This window comes from Brachypodium distachyon, chromosome 1 (genome assembly GCF_000005505.3).
Source record: "Brachypodium distachyon strain Bd21 chromosome 1, Brachypodium_distachyon_v3.0, whole genome shotgun sequence".
Lineage (NCBI taxonomy): Eukaryota > Viridiplantae > Streptophyta > Magnoliopsida > Poales > Poaceae > Brachypodium > Brachypodium distachyon.
Genome location: NC_016131.3, coordinates 44,015,281 through 44,033,443, shown reverse-complemented (window position 1 = coordinate 44,033,443; position 18,163 = coordinate 44,015,281). Strand labels below are relative to the sequence as shown.

Here is an 18,163-nt window from a genome sequence, read left to right as displayed (position 1 = left end):
CTTCCTCGTCGGCGGTGAGTGGCTCGAGCAACGCCTCCTCCTTTGAGGCCTCAAAGGTGGTGAGGTACTGCGCCTTCTCGTCGTCCGCCTCCTCCTCCTTTGGCTCCAGCAACGCCGGAGCCTCGTTCTCCTCCTCCTCCGCTGGCGGACCCGCCTCCGCCACCACAAAGAAGTAATTCTGCCATCGGTCGTCGTGCTCCGTTTGGAACCAGAGGTCCTAGTTCGGAGAGTCCGGGGGCAAAGGCAGGGGGGCGGCGCACGTTGGCGGGCAGTGCGGCCCGACGACGCCGGATATCGTCGTGGCGCGCCCTGTCGGAGGCCGGCACTGGCGGCATCGGAACCCTAGCCGAGTTGAGGTGCCAGCCGTGCCGGCAAATGCACGTCTAGCCAGGACACGGGGACGTCCATCCCGTCCCGTGCCCTGGCCGGGGTAATGTGGAAGGGCGCCCGAGTTGATGCCAGCATCGAGCGAGCTCCCGACGAGGAGCCAACCTCGTGGTTGTTCCTCGCCGGCGGCCAGTAGTGCTTGGGGGCCATGGAAGCTCTAGGGTTTGGGGGTTTGGGCAGTGGTGAGTGGGGGCGAGTGAATGGGGACGGGGAAATGGGGACGACGGGATCCCCTTTTAATAAAAGACTGCGCAGACCAACCGGACCGCGCGGCGCTCTGTTTCTCGTCCGTGGAAACGCCCGGCACATATTTGCGGCCGAAATGTGTCCCCACAGACTGAAAAAGCGGACCGGGGCGGAAATGCTTCGCTCCGCCAGGCGCGCGTTTTGTCCGTTTCGACTTGAACGGACCGCGCGGGCCGAAATGCGTCGCCACGCTAGAGTTGCGCTAAAGCAAAATTTACGACACCGATCTGTAAATTAAAAATAACAGTTGGCGCTAGAATTCGGACAGGTCGACAAACCGAATTCGAACTGGGTAGTCAGAATTCAAACTGCATTTGTATATTCAGACATAATTCGAACAGATAGATGAAAATTGAATAGACAGACAAAAAAAAATATTAAACTACGACGCAGCGGCTCGGTTCCCCTCGCTGCCGGCGGATCCCTGCGGCGGCGGCTGTGATGGAGCTCACCGCCTCCACCTCCCGAGCAGGCACAACGGCACAACCCTGCCGCTTGATGTCACCGCAATTATCTACAGTAAGCCACATGCGAAAGGAATCAACCCATTGCATCTGCCACCAGACTTCCGGATGAGACAAACAATTACGAACTGCTGGTGGTTAGGATTTAGATTGACCAGTGTGCTTCCACAGTCAAACTGACTAAAAGCATTAGGTAAGCACAGCTTTACAGGTAGCTCGGTTACCTTTGGCATAAGCAGTCACCAAAAATGCAACAGGAAATTGTTTCACTGCAGTCATGTATTTATTAGTACTCCTAGCTTGTCCTCAAGGGAATCCTCAAGAAACGGAAGGTGGACAGCGACAGGTCCCAGAATTCAAGCAACATAGCAGTCTGATGAAACACTACACTGGAACACTGTAGAAATCATACATCTCCTAACCAGGAGCCCATTTCCCTGTAGGTGGAAAGTGAATATCTATAGATCTGTCTTCTACTGACACGGAGCAGCATCGCTATACATCAGTCTTTGCATCACCTAGGGAGTACTTGGTTACTTGCACGGCGAGGGTCGCTGTAGCTGGAGATTTGCCGCAAAGCAGAGATTTTGAAGTTTAATCCTCCCTGAAGAAAAACGGAACACAGACCAGATGTCACATTACATCACATGATCCAAAATGTTTGCCGACACATTAATTTATGATGCGGTGACAAAATAAAATAAAATATGATGCAGTATGAAGGGTACAAGCACAACTCCACTGATCAAGTAGGAGGCAACAAAAACTTGCTGTGGAGGTAAAAGGATGGCCCTTACCTAGATGTGCCCACAGAAGTTTTGTACTTGCAACATTTAAGAGATTTCTACTGTATTATAAAAACAGCACAAGAACTCTCTACCACACCCAAGTAACGTGAACCCATCTCAAATGAAGGATTCATTGCAATTATGGTTCAGAAGAAAATTTTGAGACATTTAATTGGCACAAAAAAAGTTCTAGCATTATACTTACTGATGCTCAATATTACATACAACATGAACTATCTTCTGTGGCTCCAGTATAGTGACTTGTGAACTTGTGACTGTCCAGGGTGTCGATTTACCAACAAGGTGTAAAGCTAAGCAGTTTTGTTCCAAGTGTCACTTTTCGCTGTGTTCACATAAAATATGTTGCAAACCACATAGCAAAACATAATACACAATCTTAGTGTTGTATCGGTGTAACCCTGTCATCCGACTATCTAACTGAGGCGGTTCATAAGCGCTACCTTTAACCTTAGAAGCACAGACACTCCAGGTTCGACAGTATCACAATGCATAATGCATGGGATATGGGGATGCGTGTGTACCGTATCACCGAATATCCCCTTTTATTTTAACATAAATAAGTAAAATAGGATACAGCTGGGATACTTCTCAGTACGTTTCCAATAACCCATGTATTTAAAGCCCATGTAAGGCCCAACATCAGGAAACCTAGACTTAAAGAGGCATGAGGCAGGCACGCATCGCTCGCTCTGGCGCCCAATCCCGACGCCCTGCACGATACGAAGGGGGGCCCGGCAACCGTGACCACATTGCATCGACTACCATATCCTCCATGTCCGGTGGCATGCCATCCATCTTCTTCGAAGTCATCAGGCGCCCACACCGCAAACAAGGTGACATCATGTCCTCATCTCCCCTGAGTCCCCTCCCCTCTTGATCTTGCTGAGTTGCTGGCTTGCTGCTGTTGTTGTTGCTTTCTGTTGCTGTTTTGCTGGGATGCTAGGGACGTCAGGAGGGATGGCATCTGGAGACAGTGGCATGACCCGCACCGGTAACCAACCACTGAGAGGACTTATTGATCAATGAAAAGGAAGCAACAACGCAGTACTCTCATCTAAAAAAGTACTCCCTCCGTCCCAAAATAAGTGACGTGGATTTGTATAAGAATCTAAACAATTTCACGCCACTTATTTTGGGACGGAGGGAGTATCATTTTGTCTTTGTTAGATGCTGCATTTTTTTTCCAAAATATTGATATACTCGTGCATCCCCTTATGGCTGTTTCTGGATAATGCTATTTTCCTGTATATCCATACTGTGCAACTTAGGATTTCACAATTCATCTTCCAAAGAAAATCAGGAAACCTTGTATTGCATACAAAATCAATGGATGTGGAGAAAATTACAGACACAGCTCAACTATACCATCAACTGAAAGACTGATAGAGAGAAGTATTTCAGTAAGCCTACACGCGGAGGAACAATTTTGAGCACATGAACTCTAAACAAGTAAAAACCATCGCATACAGAAATTTGATGCCAGGTATGCACGGAATAAAATAATTTATTAGTTTGTCGCACTAATTGAGACTCATCTGTGGATCGATAGCTAGCTGGTCTCCTCTTCCTTCCATGCTCTGAAAGATACTTGCAGTGAGGCTTAGTTTTATAGACTCATCTGTGGATCGATAGCTAGCTGGTCTCCTCTTCCTTCCATGCTCTGAAAGATACTTGCAGTGAGGCTTAGTTTTATATTGCAATGGCTTAGGCATGCTTGGTTTACATCCCCAATTGCCCAAACCAATTCTTATGTAAGGCCAAATCTTTGGCTGGTGATTGTATTTTGGCCAATTCATTGGCGTATCCTCTCAGGTTGCCTACTTTTTGCCAACTATTGGCAAGTTTTGGCATTGGCAAATGGGCTACCAACCAAGCATAGTTTCTTGAGGACATACTAACGACTTGAAGGCATCTTCATAGCACGTTTTTATAACCCCAGGTAAAATCATACTGTTCTTCCCAACAGAAATAGTCTAGAACGATGCATTAAGCATCCAAATGCCAAGAGAAATTTTCTCAAGACAAGGGGAAATCAAAACTACCTTTTTTGTCAACTATTAGCATAACAAAAGTAACAAGTATGGCTGCTTAAACATACTTACATCAACTTAAAGGACACTCTACTTCCAACAGTCAATGCATTCAAAGAAAGTTTAGCAAGAAAAACAATGGCATCCATTCTGTTTCATGGATAGTCTGAGAATGAAATTTCATACGTTTGCATGATCACTGATTTAGAGTAATTCCTCAAACACGCCTTCGGATACAGATCAAAAATCAAAACGGCATTGGATCAACAGAACTTTGTTCCAACTTTAACAAAATAAAACAATTTGGAAATATCTCAACATGCTCTTTCTTCTAACATAACCTACACATTACATCACATGTGCAGAACAAAAATAATCAACCTAAACTCATACTCAAACAATGCCTTGCAAATTGTTGAGTTTGTATTTCTTTTTCATTATCTTTACTCCTATAAAGAAAGATATGGGTTGGTGGCCATCCGTTCACTCCACTCAGACTATTCCCCAGATTGCTAGAAAATCACCATAGTTGCCACCCATTCTATGTTGCAGATATGGATACCATGATCTTTTGATTGGATTAATGTATATTTTAACATCACTATTAATTTAGCACAAATTTTGGGAATATGAGGGCACCAAGCGCATTTAAGGAACTCATGCAACACTTCTTTAATCCCGTAGCAACTCAGTTCATTTAGCTAGTTTTTTTTAACACTGTCAGTTGTACTTCGCTCCTACTTATACCACATCACTCAAAACATGCATAAGGACGCAAACATTTTGGACTCATTACAGTTGATATTTTGTAGGAATAGTTGGCTCATGATGTCATGTTGTAGTTGTACCTCAGCCCAAAATTGTCTTGCTTCTAAGGCTACAGGTTCCTTATTAAAACTAGTTCCCCCCTCAAAATCATTATGTTAATTTCAAGCCTACTTGGGAAAGAAAACTAAAGCCCTAACTTCTCTCTTGTCCTTTTCCATGATAGAATTACACCATAAATTAAAGAAAGGTTGTGATACATACCATTTGATGAGCGAACCAAAGAGGAAATGCTGCATGATCGGCACCTTCTCAAGCACTTCAGCCTTGTACATCTTGAGCAGCCCACTGTTCACCTTCTTCCAGTTCGGCACGCCACTGATATCATCTAACATTGGCGAGTGCTCCGCAAAGGGCCCCTTCTTCACCTTTTTTACGTACATGACGCACGCCAGGTACATGTACTCCTTTGAGAAGTTCTCCAAGATATCTGGGTTGTGGATCGATTTGGGCTTCATGTACTTATGATCGATCAGCTGTGCAGCCCCGAACACAAAGGGCAGGAAATGGTAATCATCGAGCCCCCACACACCGTGGGAGCCTGCAGGTTCCAGCAGGTAGGTGTCCTGCAGCGTGCGCATGAGGTCGAGGTAGGCAGCAAACACGCGTAGCACCACGGCGGGGTAATCAGGCTCGTTGATGAGACCGAGCCGTGCCAGGCAATAGAGGAAGGCGGCGAAGTTGGTCTCGTGCCCCGTGCCGTAGTCGATGCGGGAGCCGTTTCCGAAGGAGTCGAGAAGGTACGGCGCGAGCTCGACCTCGGCGCCAGCGAGGTCCGAGGAGGACGCGGCGGTGGCTGTAATCGGAGCGATCAGCTCATTGACGGAGTCCGAGAGCTTCTCGTGCCAGAGGCGAAACGCGGGGTTGCCGTAGCGGGAGTTGTGCGGCGACGGCGGGGTGGACGCGACAAGGGCGGAGAGCGCGGAGATGAGGTCGAGGAGCGCGGAGACGGCGGGGGAGGGAGGGCAGGGGAGCGGGTCGGAAAGCTTGCGGCCATGGACGGAGGCCGAGAGCGCGGCGACGAATCCGAGGAAGTGGCGGCCGTGGAGGGAGGCGTGGAAGCGGGCGATGTCATCGGGGGACGCGATGCGCTTGGCGGGGGCCTGGAAGGCGAACGGCGGTGAGGCGGGCGGCACCGGGAGGGGCTGCGGCACAGGGGAGAGGACGATGGCTGCCGTGTTGGTGGGCGCGTTGATGGCCGGCATGCGGATGGGGCGGTACGCGGGCGGCGAGGAGTCGGCGGACCAGGGCACGGGAGTGGGCGCCGCGGCGGGGGCGCCGCAGGAACGGCAGAGCGGGGTGTGGGTGTGACCGGCGTGGGAGGTAGGCGAGGTGGATGCGGCGGCTTGGGGGCTCGATTCGGGGTTGGACATAGCTGCCTTCGGCGCTGCGGCGGCGGGGGATCGCGGACGGGGAGCTCTGCTTCGCTTGGGTCGGTGAGAGGAGGTGGGGACTTTGGGGAAGCACTGCTGCAAGTGTCGCACTGTCGCTGGAGAAGAGGTGTTGCGAAAGCAGCGAAACGCGGAAATGGTTGCACGTGTTGGGCCGTGCACGAGCATTTGGGCCAGATTGAAAGATTGGAATATGCTTCACTCTTCGGCTGAAGGCTTTTCCGATGCTTCCATTGAACTGGACTGGTAAAGAAACATTTCTTCCTTACGGTTAAAAAAAAGTAAAATAAAATAGTACTACGTTCATTTCTAAATTCTTGTCGAAATATTACATGTATCTATGTATCTAGACGCTTTATAAAAATAGATATATCCAGATTTTGAAAACTTTAAGACAAGAATTTAGGAATAGAGGGAATAATAAAATGTATAGAGCCGTTGTGTTTCCCAAAATGTCGTCCAAATTAGCAGATGCTGCACTGATCGCTTGGTCAAATTTTTTTTTAATGGTCGCTTGGTCAATTAAAGCCCAATTCTGTTCAAAGATGATGAGCTGCTCGGCATCTCAGGAGAATATGATCGACAGTTTCGGTTGCGGGGCAAAGATCACAGTCAGCATGCTCAATGTTGTTCCATTGTTTCTTAAGCATGCAGCTTCTCGTGTTCAGACCCGATTAGAAGCGAAAGCATCCAGTATTTCACACACAGAAAAAGAACATGGATGCAAATTCATTAAAACTGGCATACTCTACGATACAACAACTGCTGCTGCGAGAACAAACTCGTACAGCAAGTACACGCGACAAGTGAACAATAAGAATTAAGGAGCAGAAAACAAATGAGGCATTTACTTTTCGTCCTCTCATGCAGCCAGAGTGCTGGTACTAGCTACTGTAGACTGTAGAGACCATCCATCCTGCATGCCCGCTTCGTCTCACGCGCAAGCGTACAGCATCTATTCTACCCTAGCGTCCTGCACTGCGACGTCGTCGGGTCCCACAGCGCCGGGAGCAGGTACTTCCTCCCGCCCAGCCCGACGGCGTTGTAGCTCGCGCCGGTGGCCCGGTCCTTGAGCAGCTTTCCGGGGTAGCCGGGATACGCGCCGCTCCCGAAGATGCCGGCGCACGCCGTGGCCGCCTCCAGCGGCGCCTCACGCTCTCCCTGGTAGTACCCGTCGCCGTACGGGTTGGTCACCGTTCCGGCGAGCAGCGCAGCGAGGCTGATGACCAGCCCGTCCACGCCGACGTCGCCGTTGGGCGGCACGAGCGGTGGCGCCCCGGCGGTCTGGGCGGGCGCCCGGTGGAACGGCCACGCGCACTGGCCCGGGCACTGCTGGGCCGGGTTGCCGGCCCACAGGAACGCGAACCGGGTCTTCCCGTGCGCGCCTGCCTTGGCGTGGTCGTGGACGCCGCACCGCGACGCGCAGAAGGAGGACACGCGGACGTTGGCCGCGGTGAGCACGGCCGTGATGGCCCCGCCCCGGTGGTGCCCCGCGCGCCTCGCCATCGCCGTGAAATTCTCCGGCGAAAGGGATCGTTGCTTTTCGTCGAGGGTCATAAGCTGCTGCTGCCGGCCGAGCCGGATGCGCGCGCCGCCGCCGCGGTACAGCGAGGTGGCGCGCCACCAGGACGCGACGGACGGGGCGACATTGGCGACGCGCGGGTGGGGGACGTCGGCGGCCGAGAGCGACCGGACGAAGTCGGCGACGATGGCACGCTGCGCGGGGGCGAAGCGGCCGTAGTAGAGGATGTTGACGGTGACGTTCCCCGTGAGCAGCTCGCCGCCGTGGTCGCGGAGGACGATCGGGTCCGGCTTCACCAGGAACAGCATGCGCGGGTTGGACGCCGCCGTGGCGCACCGCGGCGCCCCTGGCAGGTGAAGCACGGCGAAGAGGAGGACGAGGAAGAGCAATGGCGATGACGACCTCTTGCGCTCGTCCATGGCCAGATCAACGAGCTCTGGTTGAACTGCGAGTGACGATGTGACGTGTGCTTGCGAGTTTGTGTTCGATCCGTTGTGCCTCAAGGTTGCTTAAATAGCAGCCGGGAGCGTATGGGACATAAAGACGACGACGTGATGGAGGTGTCTCGGAGTGGCTTCGGTGCGTCAAAGGAGTTGAATGAACCCATGACCCGCGCGTGCATGCGTCAGTTTTCGCTTCGCGGTTTTTGATTTGAGCCGTTCCCAGGTATGTACGCTTTAGGATTGGATCATGTATGTAGTGGAAATAATCCAAAAAGGGAAACTATAGATCTGAACATTCGAAATATTGCTTCACAGAGCGAATGCGCCGCTGCCATTGATTTGGACGCGACTTGTTTTGTTTGCTGGAATCCACACCTCGACACGACAGTACGGTCTGACAAAGTGTTGGCAGATAAGAGCCTCCTTTGGATCGAAGAAGGATTTTCGTAGAATTTTATTAGGACTAGCAAGAACGCGGTGCGTTGCTGCGGAAAGAAAATCAAATCATAGAAAAACAACAACACCAATTAGTTAACAAGATTCGGTGAACTCATCCATACTCAGAAGTATGACAGATTAGTATAACATGCTTTTATTCTTCTACCCCAAACCTAATATTGAGACAATGTACAGATGACTGATTGAATCATCAAAGTGGAGGAATATAGAGCTTGCTTCAGGCTGGTTGCCATATTTCAGGTAGTTAATCCATATATGTAAAATCAAACTGTAATGTTACATCAAATTAACAGTCGTACATGCCAATCACCTTCTTAAGGAACATGAACATACACATTGCACCCGTTCACCTAATAAAGCTGCAAAAAAGAATGCAGTTCTACCATAGTTTAAGTTTGCTAAACAAGGCAAACATAACATATCAAAAATCCTTTTGAGAGAGAATTGTATTTTTTTTTAGGGAAGAGAATTGTATTATACATAAAGAGGCAGCCAATAGTGTGCTACTCCTGGCCTCACAAGCAGCCTTGAGAATTTTATGAAGCGCCTTACACACGATGGGCTTATGGGGCATCATAAGCAGTGAGCAACATAAGGTGTAGAAAGATGAAGTCGTGTTTTTAGAGCTCACCTTGGAGATCTAATCTCCCCGGTGAGATGTTGATTGTGTCCACGATGGCTAGAGATTTGTTTCCCCCCAACAGTAGATGGATTAGAATGCGGTAAGCAATGGAGGTGAAATCCGTCCATCCAACAAAACAATCTATTAGCATGTCGGCAGGCTAGCTGCGTGTGGCTCGTGCGACTTCGTCGAGCACGAGCAGCAGGGAGCCCGCACATGAGGTTCTTGGCCGAGATTTGCGGCGTGAAGGAGACGGGGCCCTTGACGACGGTGGGTGCATTCCTGGCGGGAGAATGGTGACGCGTTACTTGCGTGGAGGAGCGCGGGCGATCCGACAGGGGCGGGTGTGCGAGGAAGAGAGATCGGCGAGGAGGCGGATCGGGTGCAAGGAGGGAGGCCTGTGCTGAGGAGGAGGTGAGGAGTTGGATCGGGATAGGGATAGGGAAGAGTTTTGGCGAGGAGAGGAGTTAGATCGAATCACGAAGAGTTTGGCGTACCGATGGACAAGAGTGGAGGACGTACGGCGACGGACGTATCGTCACCACCAACTCCAATTTAATATATTGGTATAGATTTTAATCCATAGATTTTATTTTTCTATGTGGACTCTTTGGTTCAAAGTAAAAATTTGTATGTCCCAAAGCTTCTAGAGAAGGTGGCAACAGAGAGGAGACCAGCAGCGGCCAGCTAGCAGAGTAGGCTGAGTTTGATGAAGGAGACAGATGACTATTTGTACTAAAACCATGACAAGGAATTTAGGATTGGAAGGAGTACTTGTCAAACCTACATATCTACAAACTTTATAAAGTTGAAACCCACTAAGTGTAGTTAATTTAGCAAGCTTGACATGTAGCCTATCCACGTCATCATTCAGCAAGTTTTTTTTTTGAGCGAGATCATTCAGCAAGTTGCCACGTTTCCGCTCATGCTCATAGGCTCCAGTTCTCGTGGCCCAGCCAACCGCATCCGGTTCAGGCCCAGGCCCATGCCACGCACAACACCCACCTGCGGGAAGAATCGAAATCCCGATTCCCGCTACTGCTTCGCCTCCCATGCGCCGCTCCCCTGCTCCTGCGCCTTCCCCTGCGATGGGCTCCCGCTGCTGCCCTCCCCTGCCCCTGCGCCTTCCCCTGCGATGGACTCGTGCCGCTGCCCTCCCAGCCGCGCCCCCATTCCTGGTTGGGTCCCCCCGTCTCCTGCCCCACCCCCCCGCGAGCTCCCTGCCTGCAATCAACTCGCTGCCTGCCCTCCCGAGCGTCTGTTCCTTGCTGCCGCCGCGACCAATTTTTACCGAGCACAAATGCAGCCACTAATTCTTCAAAAACCGTCCCACTTATCCAGCCATTAATCAACCTGATTGCTCACCTTCTTTGCCGCTTAAATCCCTCTCCATGCCACCTTCTCGAGTCGCACTCTCTGGCACCGGCCTTCGCCCAAGTAGGCGACCTCTCCTGCTCTTTGGTTTCCCTTTTTTCTAATAAAAAAAACCCAGGTTCTTGCTTCTCAAGCTCATGTTTCTCAATCTCTGATATTGACATATCCCTACAACCTGTTTGATGTTTTGCTGACCCAGGGTTTGCTTCATTTCTCGGTGTTGCTAGCTGTGAGGAGGAGGCTGTCATCAGTACATGCCGCACACCGTCCATCACAACCTGCTTGCATCGGTACACATGGCTCTCACCTCTAATTTTGTTGTTACTTTTGCTACGGTTACTGTTGTACCATCTGATTATATTGGATGAGCATATGCATTATTAGCTCCTGTCGATTATGTTCTTCAACGTGTTCACCTGTAGTTGCGTCCTTTTGAAGGTAATCTACAAACAAAAAGAAAATTGTTTGCTTTTGCGTGTGTATGATTTGCTGAGAATGCTTCGAGGGATCCAGTCACATGCAGACGCGGACGCGCTCGGCCCTGCCGTCAGTCACAGCCTATTGTCACCCCTGAAACAAATCGGTCTGATTCTTCCAATTCTCGGCGCCGGCGTGCACAGCTTAGGAATAGAGCAAGAACATCTACATAAGAACGTTCAGTGCGTCAACGGCAAACCTCTACAAGGTAACACTTGCCTCTCTTTCCTTTTTTAGCTGGCCACTATAATATTACCACATGAGTACTCTTCCTTTTTTAGCTGGCCACTATAATATTACCACATGAGTACTCTTAACACATCAAATAATTTTGTATCTATATTTCTTTCTCCAGATGTGATAGGTGTCATTAACCATGTGGGACCATTTGATTATGCAAGCCAGACATCATCACGTAAGCTGAGGATAGTCAGAATCCGAAACCTAGAGTATGTTTCTCTTACTACTGTTGATCCCATAGGTCTCATATTTCAAGCATGGTATTCCACGGCTGCTACTCCAGCCCGAAGTAGTAGTAGTAGTACAATTGACAATTTTGTACTTGCCAGAATGTGTTCTATGCATTCATACATCTAATATTCTGTCTGTAAGACTGTTGCTTTACTTATTTTTATCTCCTCCTGACATGCTCGTATATCAAAATGCGGTCTCCAAATTATCGAACAACATGAAGCTCATCCATTAGAGCGTGAACTCCAAACTGGATATGCCTTCAATTTCTATTGGACCTGGACACTGGTGTTAACAAATATTTTTTCTGTGAAACATTTGATGAAGAAGCGGTGCTTACAAAATCACAAGAAGGCATCGTAGTTGGGATTTTCGCTGGGGTTACTACATCGGAATTTTTAGGTAATCTAACGGCATGTTCAACATCTGCAACTAAAATATATGTTGACTTGGATATATCTGAAGTTGCAAACTTCCGAAGCACGTCAGTCATGATACTTTCTTACTGCAGGTACTTATATCGCAACCCATTCTTTTTTGTTTACTACATCAATCATAGAACCACATCACATCATATTTAGTCATAGTCTGTGACAGTTTGCTTGATAAATTAACCAATTGTTTACATGGTGCAGTGAAAATGAGGTGCAGCTTACAGATGGAACAGAGCGACTTCAGGATGTCAAAAGGCATAAGCATGAGTACATCCATGTTCTCATATCTCAAACCAAATATAGGAAAAATTGAATTCTCCATTTCTAATTTGTTGGCACTGCAAGTATGTAACTGCAGTACATAATAGTTTTTCCTTATTGAATTTTTTTTCCTTCAAAACATGCGGGGCATAATCGACCATGCAGGGAAGCAACATCAGAAGTCACAGCTGCACAGCCTTCTACTGAAAATTAGTTATAATGTTGCTCGAGTGAAAATTACTGGTCACTGCATTGATGAAAGGGCATTTCTCTCGTAAATAGTTTTGGTGGTGATGACAACGAGTTTTGTTATCTAATCTTGTGTAAGCATTTCAGGTTTTATAAAGGACACAAGATGAATTGTGGATCCTCAAAAAGGAAATAAGCGTAGTGGTGTTTAGCGGCTTTTTCGGTTGATTTGAGTCGTAGGACATCCGTACTATTAAGAGGGGATCCACAAGGGAAGGTAACGGGTGAATAAATTTCACGTACACATCTACACCAATTTGCACCCACTAAAAAGCCTACCCAAAAAGGTGTGAGAAGAAAACTTTTTTCTGAGGGTGTTTCTGGCATCACAGGTTTCCAGGTGGCGGAAGTTCCGGGTGAACTTCCGCTCGAACCTCCGGGTGCTCTCTGTTAGTCCCGGGGAATTTGCGGAACTTCCGGTGAATATTCGGCCGGAAGTTCCGGCCTACGGCAATTTTTGGGAACCCACTTATATACCCCTTCGTCCCCAACGAGCTAGGTGACCGAGCAAGCAGCCAAGCACAGCCCCACTCACCTCAAGAACACCTCAAGCTTAAATCTTCAAGATCTCCCTTCCTAGCCACTCATAACTCTTGATTCTTTGAGGATTGGAGGAGAAGATCTTGTTCTAGGGTTTCACCAAGTCAAAATGTTGATTCCTCTTGTTTTCTTTGTGGATTTCGTTTCTCTTGGGTTGTTGGGAACTCTAGATGGAAGCGGTCACCTCAAACTCTCCCTTGGGGTGTGAGGAGCCCGGGGCTTGGATTGGGAGCCTCCAATTGAGTTGTAGAGTTTGCCCCGGTCAAGTTTGTAAAGGTTCGGCGTTCGCCCTCAAGGAAGGGTTTGTGGTGTTGTGAGAGCTCATCAGACCTTTGTGGTGTGGTGAGTTGGAGAATAGAGTGAGCCTTTGTGGCGTCTCTACCTTTGTGGTAGAGCACTCCTCCAAACGGAGACGTACACCGATCCCAATAGGTGGAACTCCGGTGAAATCTTCGTCTCCACGTGTGGTATCATTTCCCCTTTACATTATTGCTATCTATTGTTGCTTCGGCTATTGCATTTCATTCTAGGGTTGCATTTACTTTAGAGAATCTAGAAAGCCCTAAGATTAAGTGTTTGTATCTTTCAAGAAAAAAAAAGTTAAAATTTGTTAGTCTCCTATTCAACACCCCCCCTCTAGGCGACCATACCGATCTTTCAATTGACCACCTTTAATTGTGATCCATCAGACCTCCTATTAGTATTGTTGCATGTTGGTCCAATGCATGTATATGGATCTATACGAGTGAATAGAACCTCAACATTTTTTGCCATTTACTTCAAGTTATCTTAAGATCTGTATGGTAATTACCACTTCAGGCAGAAGACCCGGCCAAATAAGCTAGTGACAATTCAATGCTCAACAACTCCTGTAATAATATTTTTAGTAACGTCTTCCCAGTTTTGTGATTTACTTGAAGTTATCTTAAGGTCTGTATGTTAACCACTTCAATGCTCAAGAACTCCTGTAATAAAACTTTTAGTACCGTCCATCGAAAAGGTGTGGTAATGTACCATTCTTATTTTTTAAATAGTATGGAAACCATCTATATATCAACAACAATGGGACTGCATTCCTTCATACCAAAGTAAAAAATACATCCCGACCTATACGATGAGTTGCTTTGATATCACCAAGGGCATTTGCGAGCAAATTTCCACCATGATTGGCCGCTATTGGTGGAATCACCAGGATAAAGATAACTCAATGCACTGGATGAGTTGGAGGAAATTAATCAGAAGAAAGAAAGCAGGAGGGCTCGGATTCAGAGACATTTACTCTTTCAACATGGGCATGCTCGCTAGACAGGGGTGGAGGCTGCTGCAAAATCCGGGACCCCTATGCTCCAGAATTCTTAAGGCTCGATACTTCCCTAACACATGCCTATTGGAGGCCAAGCCTTCACCGGGTATTTCTTATACGTGGAGGAGCATCTTGAAAGGTGTTGATACTCTTAAATTGGGGATTATTTGGCATGTAGGAGATGGGAATTCTATTAAGATCTGGGAAGATCCGTGGCTTCCTTGTAGTTCTACCAAGAAACCTATGACTCTGCGAAGTAGCAGCGAGCTGCAGCTGGTATCTGACCAACTGGACCCTTTTAGTGGTGTATGGAATCACGACCTAATCAAGCAAAGTTTTTGGGTGGAGGATGCTGAGATGATTCTGAAGATCCCGGTGCATCCGGCGTTTAGTGACTCCATAGCTTGGCACCTGGATGAGAAAGGACTATTTTCGGTGAAATCTGCATATCATGCCCATGTGGTCTCCGAGGAGATTAGAAATAACAGGGGCAGGGATGGCCCTTCAAGTGCGCAGGGGGGGAGAAATTAATTGGCTCAAACTATGGAAAATTCCAGTGCCGAACAAGATCAAGCACTTTCTCCGGCGACTCGCTCATAACACTTTAGCGGTCAGGAGAAATCTTCGACGAAGGGGGATGGATGTGGAGACCAATTGCCTTTTTTGCAAGAATCAAGATGAGGACATTGGGCACCTGCTGTTCAAGTGCAAGAATGTGAAGAAAATATGGCAAGGAGTGGGACTGGAGGAACTGAGGCAGAGACTTGCCAACAAATACTCTGCCGCTGAAGTTTTTGATGTTATTCTGGGGCTAGAAGAGAAGCTGCAGGCCCTGGTGGCAAATACCATGTGGAATTGGTGGCTAGAAAGAAACAAAGTCCGAGATGGAGATCCTCCGAGGCTGGCTGGTGATCTTGCTCACATCATTAAACAACAAAGTAACCTGTTCCTGCAAGTCACTTCCAAACAGCATGAGAGGGGCTTTAAGCAAACAAGTACTTGGCAAAGACCGGATGATGGTGATGGATCTTTCCTGGAGGATCTCGGTAGCAGTGGGTGGGGTGCGATTTTGCGGGAGAGCGATGGCACTGTAGTGGCGACCGGGGCTGGTAATTTGCCTAGTTTGCTGAACCCATTCCACGCAGAAGCTGTGGCTGCAATCCGGGGAATTGAGTTGGCTATCTCCAAAGGGATCCATCGTGCGATTCTGGAAACTGATTCTAGAACGCTGAAAGAAGCTCTGCTCTCTACTACTCCCAACTTGTCGGTTGCAGCTATGATCATTGAAGAAACTAAGCTACTCTTTTCTAGGCATTTTATCTCTGTCAAAGTTATTTCCTGTAGTAGGACTTGTAACTCTGTGGCCCATGGCCTGGCCTCGATTGGCAGGTCCTTACCTCCAGGTGCTTTCATGCATGTTGAAGGTACCCATGCTGGTGTAATGTCTTTGGTGGCGAGCGATTTGGCTTCGTCTACTAGTTAATGCAAATGTGCATCCCCAAAAAAAGCAGTCTGTAAAACATGGAGCGAAACCAAGGTATTCATTCCAGCATACAATTCTATTTCACTTCCTTACAACTGCTCTCTTGATCATATATAATTTTTTTCCAGTATGCAAACAAGCAATCTAGAGTATATACCCCCACCTTCTATTCATCCACAAAGTGAGGCTCTCAAGATGTACAATGAGACGATCCAAAAACTCAGTACTTTGAAACAACCGGTGCATGTAACTTTGAAAGAAGTGAGCCAAGACGGAGGTTTTTTTTAGGACACCTCAAAGGGGCAGGGAGTTCCTGCATTTCATTATAAAAGAAATAGAATCGCCCAGTTAATTAGGGAAAACCGGAAAAAAACCAGATACAAAGGGAACGAAGCCCCTAACAATCAACGGAAAGACTAAATCGAAAGACAAACGCACCACCTACACGCCAACCCGCCAACGGAGCAACTGAAGAAGAACCCCGCCACATCAAAAATCACAACGCTCTCCACTAAGCAACCCAGATCCGGCATGACCCACCAAGGAGGGGCGATAGGACCTCGACAGGCTTCAAGGAGCATGAAAGAAGCATCGACAGAGCACCGCACCACCACACCGCACGCACCGCCGCCCGCCGACGGGGTGAGAAACCGAAACCGCTATGGGAAGAGCAGATATGGGCCGCCCTGACACAGGAGGAGGTGAGGCGCGCCTCAAGAGCCCGGCGTTTCCAACGCTTCAGACAAACCGAGGACCGTCGCTGCCTGGGGCTGCCGCCCCGGCGTCTTGAACCCAACTATGCCCCGCGCAGCAGACTGCCTTCACCCCCTTCCGAGGCCGCCACCTCGACTTCCTACTCCGCCATCGCTTGCCAAAGCAAAATCCGCGCCCAGCACACTAGATCCACTGCTCGGAAAACCATGGCCACTTCTCGGAACCGCCGTCCCGGCATCCACCACGACAACCACGCCGGCCAAAGGCCCGCACGCCGACGCCTCACGTCGCACGGGGCAGGCAGACGCCCCGACTGCACCAGATCAGCAGCCAAAGACGCCTCCCCGGAAACCCCCGGCGTCCGCCATCAAGGCCGACCAGGCTGGCCGCCAGCAACGATCTCGCCACCGACGGCCAGCAACAGAAGCGGCGCGACCACCGCGCCGGTCACCGCCGAATCCCCGCGGCCGGAGCTCTGGCCACCACCGGATCCCCGCTTCTGCCGCCGCGCCTGGCCAGCACGCACGCCAGCGCCCAATCCCGCCGTCGCCTCCTCCTTCCGGAGCCCGTGCCGCCGGGGACGCCACCATCAAGCCACCCGGGGGCGCCGCCCCGACCTCCGCGCTCCCGTCCGCCCGAGGGCGCCTCCGCCGCAGAGAACCCCCACTGCCCTTCGGGGAGTGGGGCCCGCCGCCACCGCGGCAGAGGAGGCCGACGGCAGCGGCGGCGAGATGGAGGTGAAGAGGGGCCCGAGCGGCGGCGGCTAGGGTTTCGCCCCGCGGCCGCTCGCGGGAGCGACACGGGACGGGGTGGGGAAAATTTTTAGGTGTACAAGACGGAGCTTCATATGCAGACATCACAGGTATTCTTCCATCTGAACTGCATTTCTTCACAATTCAATACATCAAAAATGGAAAAAGACATGTCACGGCCATCCTTCCAAATGACAACAAATAGCAAATTTCAAATCACGGTTTTCAATAAATAAAATTATATTTCCAGGAATTATATTTAGCATTTTACAATGTATTTCCTTTTTATTGTCGCTACATAATTCCACAGCAACGCGCGGGGCATTATCTAGTTAGATAATGTGTCTAGATACATGAGTGTCTAGACCAAATCTGACCAAAACGGTGACAATTAATATGAAACGGAGGGAGTGAAAAAAAAATTACCCTGTTTTGCGTAAGATATAAAAGTTTTGTAATTCTTAATTACCTAAGTGTTCTTTTTTTTCATATTTTGTTTGGGTATTCAAAAATGTGAGTAAACTATTGCAAATGTTTTTATAGAGCAAAACAACAAAACACATTCAGTTCTTGTGTAAAGTAACGCCCATCATGGACTAACTCAAAATTCTATGACATACAACATGAAGTCCGTTTAATAAAAAGAATTTAAAACGTAGGCAAAAGATTTAGCTCATTTCACTAGTAGAGAAAGAGTGAGAACAAATAGGTCCAAAGCAACGGATGCCCCAAAAAACTTGGCAACCAAAAGAAACAAAAAGCCTATCTTCCGGCAAAATTTACCCAAGGTGGCCCTAGAAGTTGCCCAAGCGATCAAAGATGGTCGAAGACAAGGCAGCAACCTTACGGAAGAGACGAGCGTTGCGCTCTTTCCAAATCTCTCAAGAAGCAAGCATGATAATCGAAG

At 48.8% G+C, this 18,163-nt stretch overlaps 2 protein-coding genes and 1 long non-coding RNA gene across 3 annotated transcripts; all 3 read right to left on the bottom strand.

Annotated features, from left to right (window-relative positions):
* Positions 1-1,218: 1,218 nt before the first annotated feature.
* Positions 1,219-6,259, bottom strand: LOC100842015 (serine/threonine-protein phosphatase 2A activator). Its single transcript, XM_003564026.4, has 2 exons — positions 4,966-6,259; positions 1,219-1,701 (listed from the first exon to the last, which is right to left on the bottom strand). The coding sequence occupies exons 1-2, from the start codon at positions 6,132-6,134 to the stop codon at positions 1,692-1,694; spliced, it is 1,179 nt and encodes a 392-aa protein (XP_003564074.1). The 5' UTR covers positions 6,135-6,259; the 3' UTR covers positions 1,219-1,691.
* A 600-nt stretch (positions 6,260-6,859) lies between these two features.
* Positions 6,860-8,143, bottom strand: LOC100844224 (protein EXORDIUM-like 2). Its single transcript, XM_014897801.2, has one exon. It carries the CDS (start codon positions 8,091-8,093, stop codon positions 7,113-7,115), a length of 981 nt encoding a protein of 326 aa, XP_014753287.1. The 5' UTR covers positions 8,094-8,143; the 3' UTR covers positions 6,860-7,112.
* A 7,686-nt stretch (positions 8,144-15,829) lies between these two features.
* LOC112270024 lies at positions 15,830-17,355 on the bottom strand. Its single transcript, XR_002962322.1, has 2 exons — positions 16,229-17,355; positions 15,830-16,103 (listed from the first exon to the last, which is right to left on the bottom strand). It is a non-coding gene; the product is annotated as an uncharacterized LOC112270024 (long non-coding RNA).
* Between the last annotated feature and the right edge of the window lie 808 nt (positions 17,356-18,163).

What these genes read in the sequence shown, in the direction of transcription:
- LOC100842015 (XM_003564026.4), bottom strand. Translation starts at nt 6,134, where the DNA reads ATGTCCAACCCCGAATCGAGCCCCCAAGCCGCCGCATCCACCTCGCCT.
- LOC100844224 (XM_014897801.2), bottom strand. Translation starts at nt 8,093, where the DNA reads ATGGACGAGCGCAAGAGGTCGTCATCGCCATTGCTCTTCCTCGTCCTC.